This window comes from Cariama cristata, unplaced genomic scaffold (genome assembly GCF_000690535.1).
Source record: "Cariama cristata isolate BGI_N322 unplaced genomic scaffold, ASM69053v1 scaffold10594, whole genome shotgun sequence".
Classification (NCBI taxonomy): Eukaryota; Metazoa; Chordata; class Aves; order Cariamiformes; family Cariamidae; genus Cariama; species Cariama cristata.
Window position 1 is genome coordinate 2160 of NW_009611243.1, and position 11738 is coordinate 13897.

An 11738-nucleotide genomic window follows, 5' to 3' on the forward strand; every position below is an offset into this window, starting at 1 on the left:
CTATGCAATCTTTTCCCTTCTGTACAGCTTCTTTCTCCTAAATAAACCCACTAGAAAGAAGCAATAACACACTATTTGGTGCACTGCATTCACCTGTTACAGCACATTCTCCTCATTCTTCTGCAACATTTTCTAAAAGGTATCCTACACCTACTTTGCATTGCATTCACCCGTTACAGCACATTCTCATCACTCTTCTGCTACATTTTCTAAAAGGTATCCTACACCTACTGCTACAAAGAGCCTGCGTCTTAACTCGCTAGAGCCTGTCATTTGCTGGACCGCAGGACCTTCCACAATACTAAGACTTAACAGGCAGAGATAACTCTCCTAAAAGGGTGCACATATGAAATGTTGTAGATTTTTACTAACTAGTCTCATTTGATATGAGATAGCATCTTCCGAAATTTGGGGGGGGGGGGCAAACAGTAGCACACACAAAGTATGTAGTGAAGGATTTCTGAACTCCTATCAAGGCACTTAAAATCCTGTTTTCAGGACTAACATTCTGTACGGAAAAAGCTCCTCTAATCAAGTGTTAACACAACTATGCAAAATACAACATTCACAGCATTCCAAAAGGTTTTATGTAGCCATGTGTTATACCCATTATATACCTCTCCTCTTTATTTGAGCCCCCGGTGTAACAATGACTGAGGTATACCAAAACAGAATTTCACTTGGTCTGAATTGGCCAACTGATCCCCGACCTTCGCAGGGGAAGCAGCAATGAGTCCAACCACAGACAGACAATGGGAGCTGTAGCAAATGGGAGTTCCAATTCCTCGTATCCGCCAAGATTTTCCTCAAAAGATTCTGAAACAGTAACATGCATCTTGATTAGTTATTTCTGTGGTTATTCAACAGATGGGTTGGGGGTTTATTTTATTTATTTCCTCACACTAGCTCTACATTATAATGGTATGGCCTGAAGTTACACTAAGTATCATTTTCAAATTCTGGTGTTTGCACTAAGTTACTAAGTTCATTCTCAAAATGTCTTCACTTTTTTTTTTTTTTTCAACTCGGAAGCAGTAACTGGAGGCATTTCAATACAAAAAATATTTAAGAAAAAGCTTTGGTTTTTCAAGGTCACATTATTAGACTTCTCTGCTCTGGGGCAACCTCTACATATTTTTTTTGTACACAGACTGAAAATATTTAAGCCTTTTAAACATCGTCCCAAATACTTTTAAATACTACAACATAGCTAGCAAATGATTTCAAGCAGAAGCTATTTAGAAGTTTGTTCGTATTCAGAATGAGAGAACATTTCAGACTCCAACTTTCAGACTTCATCTGCTCTACCTATTAATGGAGACAAGCAGCCTCTGAAAAAACACAAACCTTGAACAATCCCTAAGAGAAGTCTACTTTCTCCACACGGAGAAGCTAAACCTCCCACTTTCACTACACCTCAGCAAACTGGCCAAAAGTTTTAAGTTTTACAAATTTTGGAGAGAAAAAGGAGGCAATGGGTTGCTCTTTTCCAGTAATTGGAACTAAGAGAAAACCCTTATCTGATTCATTTTGTGGGTGTCCATTAAATTATACAAGTACTTTGTTTAAATTAGCTTTAATCAGCTACATCAAAGGCACTTGTTTCACTGAAAGACAGGCAAACAGTGGTAACAGGAGAGTGGCAAGCAATGAAAAGATAAAAAGGGGAAAAAAAAAAGGAAAAAAAATAATCTGTTCTACAGCTATTATTCTTCAAAGAATCCCATTTCCAAGTTAACCAACAGACATTCTGAAAACTTCTTGAGAGTCAACTTCTTCACGTACACCAGTGGTCTCACACTATATTTGATAAAGTTTAATATAATAGTACATTGTAATTATTTTACTCTGCTAATTCTAGGCAATGTTTCTCCTCACAACTACCTCCTCCAGGATGCCAGGGCTGAAAGTAAATAGAAACTGAACACTATTCAAAGTTTTTCATAAAATATAAACTGAAAAATTACTCTGTATAGTATTGCATCTTTATTATTACTAGCTATGCTTATACTCTGAAGTTGCCACAACATATTCACATCCAGCACCGCATCTATCGTGCATTTCCATACATTCCTGAACTTCCTAACTGTACTCCACACTGACTTTTAGACATCCCAGTCTATGGAGACAAGTGGCCTTTTAGTCACTTTAAGCTGGTCGAGGGGGGAAGTACAAGTACACCCCATCCCCTCTCAGCATCTCTTCCCAGATAATCTCAAGCTCTCTCCAGAGTGCCTTACACTATGTATACCACTGATCAGCCTCAAATATCACAGTTAACCTAAAGAGCACATGTAACCTCTGACCTGAAAACAGTTTCTTTAACAAATGTTAAGTGGTGTGTATACTAAACCTAATATAACTTCAAAGGCTCCCCAACACCGCAGAACCCCCAGAGAAAGGTGTAGCAATACACAGTGAGAAGACTCTGGCTTTTCAGTGTCCTAGAATAAGGCTACTAGAAAATATTTTCAATTCCTCGAGCTTTCAAAATTACTGCAAATTCCAAGAAAACAAGATAAAATAAAATTAACCCAGAAAATGGGGAAAAAAAATAATCATACTTAGCATTCTCTGAACAAGGCAGCAAAACATAATTTGGTGGTTTTTTTTTTTTTCCTTTTCAGTTAACTGCAAAACATCACTCTCTTGCATTATAGCATCATGCATACATTGCCATGCAATATATTTGCAAGAAGCCTCTAAAGTGCCTGTTTCACAGCACGTGAAACTTGTCTCAACTTCTTTCAGGTAAGCATGGAAAAAGTCTTTAGTACTTGCCCAAACGCTGATTGAAATTTATTTCACAATGATAAAAATTGGAAGATTTTACATTTTCCCTACTACAGAAATAATTTTCAACATTAAGATTTCTTATCATAAATAAAATGAGTAAACTAAGTAAATTACATCTTAGATGTTTGTATTAAATATAAATGGCTTATACTTCATAACACAAAGAGTACGCGTTCAGTATTTCTTTATAAAATTTAAGATACACAGGCCTTGTACATATGGCTTCATAAACATCTTACACAGTTTGTTCTCAGTCATATCCATCAACACAAATAGCACCTCTACATAAAAGATGCATTCTAATGATTTCAATGAAGTGCAGTATACTCCATTTGAGAGAACACGTTTTAATTAACAGTTCTAATACCAGTTACAGTGTACAGTACTTTTACCAATCTACTGTGTTGTAATTATACAAGATAGGTGGAAGAGACCAAATCATACAGCCATCACCACAGTATAGACCCCAGTACAGGTTCACCTCAAGAATGGCTGGAAGATTTGGCTTATAATACATAACTCAACATGTTTCTTAAAAAGTGGGCAACATATTCCAACAAGAAGTCAGACTTTGGACTGCACAAAACTGCAGTCAAATTTAAGTATCATTTTGAAATTAAAAACACATTAGGGAGTTAGATACCCATTGAAACAAAGGGATGTGCAAGCAAGGTATTTTCATATTAATGCTTTCACAGGTTCGACAGATATCATCCTCTTTTGGGGAAAGTCTAACATTACAAAAAATAAACTTCATTATTGGACAGTTTCAAATCGTCGTTTATGAGGATAGGACATTCACATTTAGAACACTGACAGTCCAACTTCTCCATTTTAATAGAATATTATGAAAACCCCCACATCAGACTGAGCTATCATTCAGCCTAAAAATACATGCAATTATGACAACAATCCCACCATCAAATCACTTCAGGTAGTGAAGAAGTTCAGCTACAAGATCATACACAGAGCTTTCCAACTAGCTGGGAAGTTAGAAAAGACAGGCGCTCAAGATATACACTGTAATATGGGAGGAGACAGGATATATCCTTGAAGTTTCCTCTAGCTTCTGAGCTCTTTAACAACCCCCAACTACAACATACGCATACACTTCTGCAAAAAAAAAAAAAAATAAAATTCTTGAGGGGAATTCTTCCGAGAATACAGAAATTCAGAGTAAGTCACAATACTCACATTTACTTTGGTAACACAGCTCTTTGTAGATAAAGCAAGCAGCAAAACAACAGTATAAAAAGATCTTGTTATGATAGCTGAATATTTGAACAAAGTTAGCACATAAAGCATTTCTAGAAAAACATCTGAAAGCATCATGGAGACAACAGTTGAAGCTGACTTGGGATTAAAATGCGTAAGTACTAGAAACGGACCACAAGCTGTGAACAGAGTTCACCAAACTGAAGAAAGTATTATAAAGCTAACACAGAATAAAGCTAGGACTGAGCTCATTCTAACATCTTAGAAATATTTTTTAAACTCATTCTAACAGAAGAAAGAGTATGTGAAACGAGCAATCAGTCAATTAGAAGTTGAACAAGACAGCTGAACAGCATTATCAAACAATTTACAAACAGAACAAAAAAATAATAAAGGGAAAAATTAGAAGCTTGTGCAAGAACTTTGGAAACATGCCAATATTCAGGGAATTATTTAGACAACAGGGGAATGAGGATAAATCTAAAAAGTAGGAGAAATAACATACAGTTTGCTTGCCAAGTTTGCAATAAAAATAGCTAATGCAATTTGGGAATGACTCCAAGCTAGGACACACTGTTTTCTGAACAGAACTTTGGCACAACTATAATAAGAATAATATGGTTTCTTCTGTGAACTAAATTAACTGAAAGACAAATTGGCAGATCTATAGAACAGAGTGACTGAGGAAAAAGACTAATTAAACTTCAGAGTTAATAGACATGCCCTCTCAACCACACAGATGGAATATCTAAAAGTATTTCAATAGCATTTAGAAAAAAAACCTTCTTTTCAATTTTACATATTAAGAGATGTTTAATAATCCAGAGAAACGAGTTCAGAAAAGAAAAACAGCTTCCTAAAAATGAAGTGCAATACATATGAAGAAAAGCACTGAAAACTGAGAACTCACACTAGGTGAACAAGTCAGATTTCTGGCAGCAGCTGTGTTAAAGGGATATAAAGGTGTAATTTCCCATTTATGCATTTGTACTGGCAGATGCCTCGGATGTAAATCCATGTATACTGTAAGAGGATCACTTGATTAAGCTGGGAAGGGAGAAAGTACCTCAAATGCAGGTATGAAGCACAGTGCTGACACGACAGATGCATCCAAAACAGGAATATTCTTTGCTTGCAAACATATTACAGTATAGAACATTGTTATGCAGCATATTATGTCATAAAAACCATAGTGCATTTTTTAAACATTCCTAGTGTGGTGACAGCCTCTCAACTCTGCAGCTGTTTCCAGAAGTAAATTATGGCTCTTAACTAGAAAAAGCTCGAGTGTGCGTGAATTTCTGTAACCCGGTGCATTCTAGAATTTTAAGCTTCTGAAAGAAGAGACATTCTGTATCTTGTAGATTTACTCTTTTTTTTCCCCATAGTAGGTCTTCATATTCCAAGGTTACACTGATCTAGGGAAATGTACAATCATATATTTGAAAATAAAATTTTTTGTTCTTTTTCAGAAAAAAATGAAGTCTCAACATGCAATAAAAGAAAGTATTAGTTGGTATCAATTTAAAGTTATAACCCAATTGCATTTATACTTCTATAGTAGAAGAATTCAAATTAGTCAATGTCTGTGTTACAGATGAGATTCCAACAATACACAAAACTACACTGCTGCATTGTTTTCAGTTAGTTACTCCAAAGCAGACAGAAAAATCAAAATTATATGCTGGAATTGCTCATGTGAAATATATCAAACCTTCTACACAAACAAAAACTACAAAGACTAAAGCACAGGATGGATATTCATTATGAAAACAGGAATTTTTAAATGAAACTCAAATGAAGCTTATGCATTTCTTCAGAATCCTGTTGCGAGTCAGCATTTGACATAAGTTTACAGTAATGAAAAAAAAAAGACAAGTGACAAATTACTGTCTAACAAGGAATGAGCCCCTTTAGAATTTCCACAACATCTACCTATATGAAAACAGTTTAAAATTGAGGTGGTTTAAATACAAGAAATACCTTCGATGACTTCTAGCCATTATAGGAGAACAACCCTTTTTATCTGGAGTAACAATTAACATTTAATATTTAAAGCTTTGTCCTTGTTAGTATTTATTCTACCATCATATGCCCACTATATTACATGTTGTGTACTTCATGCATCCATTACATACAGGAAACGTCCTTGTATGTTTTCAATGAGTATTAAGAACAAATCATGTCTCAAGTATAACTAAACTGGTCACATTTATGTTGCTCACTTAAATTTAGTTTTTAATTACTCATACAAATAGTTTAAAATTCTGCAGTCAAAAAAATCAGACATCTTAAAACAATAGGCTTAGGTTACATTCTGTCATTGTTACATAGCTGCCTCATTCATATAGTCCCACCAGTGGATGATTAACACTAACAAGATTGTAATTTCTTGTACATGTGTATTATTTAATCCTGATCCTAAGTATAAATTTGCAACACAGTAGTAACACTGCAGGTATAGAAGTAATGCTTCCTATCAGGCATATGAAAAGATTAACACTCTACCACAGTTGATGCTGGTGTATTTATGCAGAAGGCTTCTCACATATCATTTCAGTCTACAGGAGGTAGGTGTTTGTCTATGAACTGTTTTACATCCATCATCTCCTGTTTAAAGATAAAAAGTATGTATTAGTTGAAGTTCCCCACTAATATATATTCAGTTACACTAAATCATGGTTCAACACTTCATTTATAATGAGCAGCTGGGCTACAAATATTGAGTAATTAGTTACTTGATAAAATCATACTACTTTGCACACAAGTCAAGGCTGATAACTCTTACAGGCACTCTGCACTCAGAATAGGCTAAAATACAAGAAAAAGAGGAAAGATTACTTTTTTTCTCTCTCTGAAGTTGAGCAAACACCTACATATTAATCATCAAGTGATCTCAACAGCACCAGGCTGTGCATGGATACGATTTGAGTATAGCTAAGGCCATAGCTTCGTGTATACTTTAATATTCTGGAAGTTAGCAGCAGTGTGAAAAGCCAGCAGCTCCTCCTCCTAACTGTTCAGTTTCACCTTCATGCTGCTGCCTTCCTTAAGGAAAAGCAATACAGGGAACTAGACTGGGAAACTAATCCATGTTAAAAATTTAATTAAGTCAATGTTGTAAGAAAGAGCACATTATTAATATATTTGTATGACAACCCAATGTTATTACTGCCTAAACACAATACAACTGTGTAAATGTCCCAAAGAGGTTGTGCAAAGGTACAGTTCCCACAAGACGCAGCAATCCAAATTAACAAAGTTACTGCTGCTGACAACTGGCAGATCTGTTCCTTGCCTCCTCTTCAGTTTCTTGCTCCCACCACTTACTTTCTGTGAGTTCTGACGCTTTAACTCACTGCAGCTGCAAAAACTGAAGCCAGCAGCCTTTGCCATTTTAGCAAGTTCAAACGGTTCAAAGAAGTTTCTAATCAGCTCCAGAGCTGGTGCAAGAAGGAAGAGAGGGCCACAAGGTCAAGAGCAGAGGGAACTAGCCCACCCCTTTCTGGCAGCAGCAAGGCATTACATCAGCTCAGCTGCCTGCTGAGCCAGAACCATAAATATAGGTTCTGAGGCTTCCTCTTCCACAGTGTCAAACCACCCTCCCTATTCCATCGATGTCTCCATCCATAGAACAGGATTTTTCTTTCCAAAATACCAAGTTAGATTTACGCTGTGAGAATCTGCCTTCCAAATCACTGGTATTTTTTTAGTAAGCAAGTAATAAAGATTAGGAAAAAGAAGAGTATTTTATAGACCAATAGCCTAGTCCCAAAAACACAATCTTATAAGGAAGCTCCCACTAGTCATATAAACTTTTGCCTTGGATGCTTTTTCAGCCAGGCATTCAGTTACTCACTAAAATAAGTCAGTAACATCAAGCACTTGTTATTTTAAAAAAAAAAAAAATCAACCCAAAAAACCCCCACCTAATACGTATTTGTTTTGAGGGAAAAAAGTTAAGCATACTCAGCTAAGACATGGTATATTAAGACAATTACCTCAATACATGAGCTATGCATCATGCCAGAGTAAGTCCTGAAGGTTATGTTGGCTGGATTTATCATACTCTTTAGCTTCTCAACAGTGAGAGAACCAAACATTAAAGGAACCAATGGGTCACAGTCGCCATGGCACTGAAGAACAGCAATGTCCTTGTTAACACCACTGATAGGGCCCTGTTCAGGGTGGAATTAGAGAGGAGAAGAGAAGAAAGAGACAGTAAGTGAAAGAAAGGCTAACATCTTCCGAGATAAAATGACCGCGTGGCACTATGCTCCGTGGCATAAGTTGAATCCTGAAGCGAAAAAGCACAATGTATACTCTGCAAGTTGCTTATGAAGTAAGTTCTGTGCCTGTGTGGTGGGGAGGCATTTTCCCCCCTTCTCTGGGCCTCACTACGATCTCGGGAATCTCTGTAAGGCCTTAACTTTTGTGCAATGAGTTGGGTGGCAAAGTGTCCCTTGACCGTACCAGGAACTCTTTCACAGCTAAGGTGGGAATAACACTGACTGTATCAGCAACTCCCATTCCTTGGCCAAGGCTGGGAATGAGAGCAGGAATAACATCCCTTATCTGAATTGTAGCTTAAGCAAAATAGGAATTTACTAACGACTAAAGTCAATCACCTTGTGAACCTATAAACAGCAGTCCTAAGCAAGACCCTTTGAGCTGTCCCAGGCCACAGCAGGCTGCAACCAGCACCTCCCTCCAAGCGGGACACCTTTCAGAGCTCACGAACCCTCAACTTTGCAAAGTTTGGAGGACTGTTGCTGAAAGCAAACGACAGAGCCTGGGCTGAAACCCTTCACTCCTCAAGACTCAAACCTTGCCTGTTAAGAAATGCCAATGCATCTGAAGTGACTATTTCACTGAACTCAAGGGTAAATTTTAACAGGTGTGTATCTATTTATCCCTATATACATATATCTCTCTCTTTTTGTGTTTGTGTGCATGCATGTGTGAATCAATTCAAATACCCTATAACAACTTAAGTCACTGTTATGATTATAGTAAATCCTATTCAATTACTTTGTACATGTTAAATTATTCTTTGATTAAGTACTGCTAAATGAGTAAGCGCTGCTAAATCCTTCAGATATAGACCATTGACCAAGTCTGGGCTTAGGAGTGGATCCAGTCACACCTAGACTCCTCTCTGAGGACGGGGGTCTACTCTGAACCTCATGACTCAACAGGAGGGCTTCCTTACCTTTCTGTATTGGACATAAACCATTGACCAAGTCTGGGACTAAGATTAGATCCAGCCACACCTAGACTCCTCTCTGAGGAGGAGTTTAGAAAGCAAGGGGATCCATTCTGAACCTTGTGACTCAACAGGAGGGTCTCCCTTGCCCGTTTCATCTCCGGTCTCCGTGTAAATCATTCTAGTCCGATTCTAACTTGATGTCCCTACATAATAGAGTGAACCTCACCATTGAACTTTTGTTAAGTTGCACTTTTATAAACTCATATTAAAAATGGAAAACCTGGAAATAAAATTTTGGCACTAATTTCAGAACAGGAGACCATTATTTCTGGCCAAGCAAAAAGCTGATACTTCGTTTAAGTACCTAGTCTCTAATAAGATAGTGCCTTGCAGATGGAACAAACAGCAAACAGAAAATTCATCTTCAAGGAAAATTTGCTGTATCCTTTACGTTTCCTAGGAATATCATTTTAAGCAGAGATAGCTACTGAGTATTTCCTCATTATCCCTACTTGCCAAACTCTAAAACTCCAGGGTCCCATTTTAAAAACTTCTGAGTTACCAAACAACTGTCAATATTTGGTCATAACAATAGCCAGTAACTCCTGCACAAGAGATAATCTTCAGATACAGTCATTCCCCAAGTGCAATTAGCTTAGGAAAGAAAAATAAATACCTGAGGAAAAGAAGCCCGGAGAGGAAGCCAACAGCTGAGGGCTACAACACCTGCTAATTTTTGTTGTGTTGTAAGAGCTGTATACAATGACAAAGCACCTCCCTAAGATAAAGAGATACAAGTATTAGAATGGTGATGGTAATGTTCCTTTCAATGCTTGTTTCAAGAAGTCTGGTTTCTCCTTTAAATTTCTATTCCAATCTATTCTTCCTTAGAATCAACACCAAAACCAGTATTCCTGTACACCATTTATTTTGCTCCCCCACCCCCCGCCTCCAAGTGCATGTAATCAATTCAGAAGTAAACCAGCAAATTTACTGTAACTAACAGCTGGGGAAAAACCAAAACAAAAATAAACATGAAATAAAGCATTATCACTCATGACAGTAATATCACTACTTTAATATTCTGATCTACTTGCATGCAGACTGGGAATTTGGTGTATGGATCTATTAACCTACCTACCACAGATGTCTTACAAGTATGAAGGGAAGAATTTCCCAAATAAATCCAGACCATCAAACATCTACCAAATTAAATTAAAAATACTAGCAAGATTTTCAAGCAAAGCTACATACATTACGTGCATAAAGACTTTAAAAATACTATTAATGTTAGTACCTTCTTCCCACATGCATGTTCATTTTCCAGTGAATAGTTAATTATTTGCATAAAACTAAAAAACTTCATTTGTTAAGGTAAAGAAAAATTGACACCTTAAAATTTTAGAAGCACCTAACATCAGCTCTTTTCAATTCAAGTGTCTGGAATTCCCATGTTAGGAAAGCCAGGTTACTTCCCCAGAAAAAGACACAGTTCTTTCCAACCATACCTTACCTGAGAAAAGCCTCCCAGAATAATTCGATTAGAAGGAATTCCATTTTTCACTTCTTGATCTATCAGTGCTTTAACTGCAACATAAATACAGGCCTGTAGTTAACAACACTCCATTCTGTAGAAAGTCTAGAAGAGGAAGGAGACCTTCTCCCTAACGTCAACAGAAAGCTGGTGAAAGGAAAATCTAGTTTGCTATACATTAAAAAGTTATCAAAAGATCTAGAGCATGATCAGAAATTCCAGTGCCACTGTACCATTTCCAAAGAGAAAAACATGCAAGTCTTGCAAAAGCACCATTGCCAGGAAGATGGTATCCTCTTCTAACTATCCAGCATCACAAGTGGGTGCTCCTACAGCCCTAACCTGCTGTGCTACTGAGAAGCTCTTTAAAAAAAAAAAAGTACACTAGTTCCCATGTACATTTCATATTTGAGAGCATGAAGCGTTTATACTGGTAAATTACTCTACTGACTCATGAAGTTTAAAAAAACAAAACAAAGCTACAAACAATGCACTTAGCTAAGCTTTCATCAGCAATAATACAGTATATACATATTACTTTCCCTAGTAATTTTGTCTTGGAAAATCTCTTTCAGACTGATAATTCATTTTTAAGAATACACAGAAGTACTTTTAAGACACAAAAAGTATTCCTAAGCGTACCATTCTCTGCTGCCTGCTTGATCCCAACTTCATCTTCCTGTGAATCTGGAGAAAGTCCAATGATATCAAACCTTATAAAATATCAACAAGAGCATTACTCATTAGAGCATCCATTCCACTTCCTTAAAACACAAATAATAAAATCAGGATATTTTCCAGATAAAAATGTTAGCTGACATATTATTTAGTACCAAACACCCATAGATTACAAGAATTAATGGACAATCTGCGAATGTAGCTAAAAGGCTAGATCTAGTCAACAAAGCTTTTCTAAGTTTTGATATCTTCCGTAATTTACTGTAGATTAAGCAGCCAGTTTTGATATCGCCTCCAAAAATATCA

General features: G+C 36.7%; 1 protein-coding gene across 1 annotated transcript in view; it reads right to left on the reverse strand.

Moving 5' to 3' along the window:
* Positions 1-6085: 6085 nt before the first annotated feature.
* The window catches only part of LYPLA1 (lysophospholipase I), a 10881-nt gene continuing 5228 nt past the window's right edge, over positions 6086-11738 (reverse strand). The window contains exons 4-8 of the mRNA XM_009698164.1: positions 11397-11467; positions 10734-10807; positions 9897-9998; positions 8013-8189; positions 6086-6621 (exon numbers count right to left, since the gene is read on the reverse strand). Of these exons, the coding sequence (XP_009696466.1) occupies positions 6568-6621; positions 8013-8189; positions 9897-9998; positions 10734-10807; positions 11397-11467 (478 nt within the window). The 3' untranslated portion in view covers positions 6086-6567. The remainder of the gene's footprint in view (positions 6622-8012; positions 8190-9896; positions 9999-10733; positions 10808-11396; positions 11468-11738) is intronic.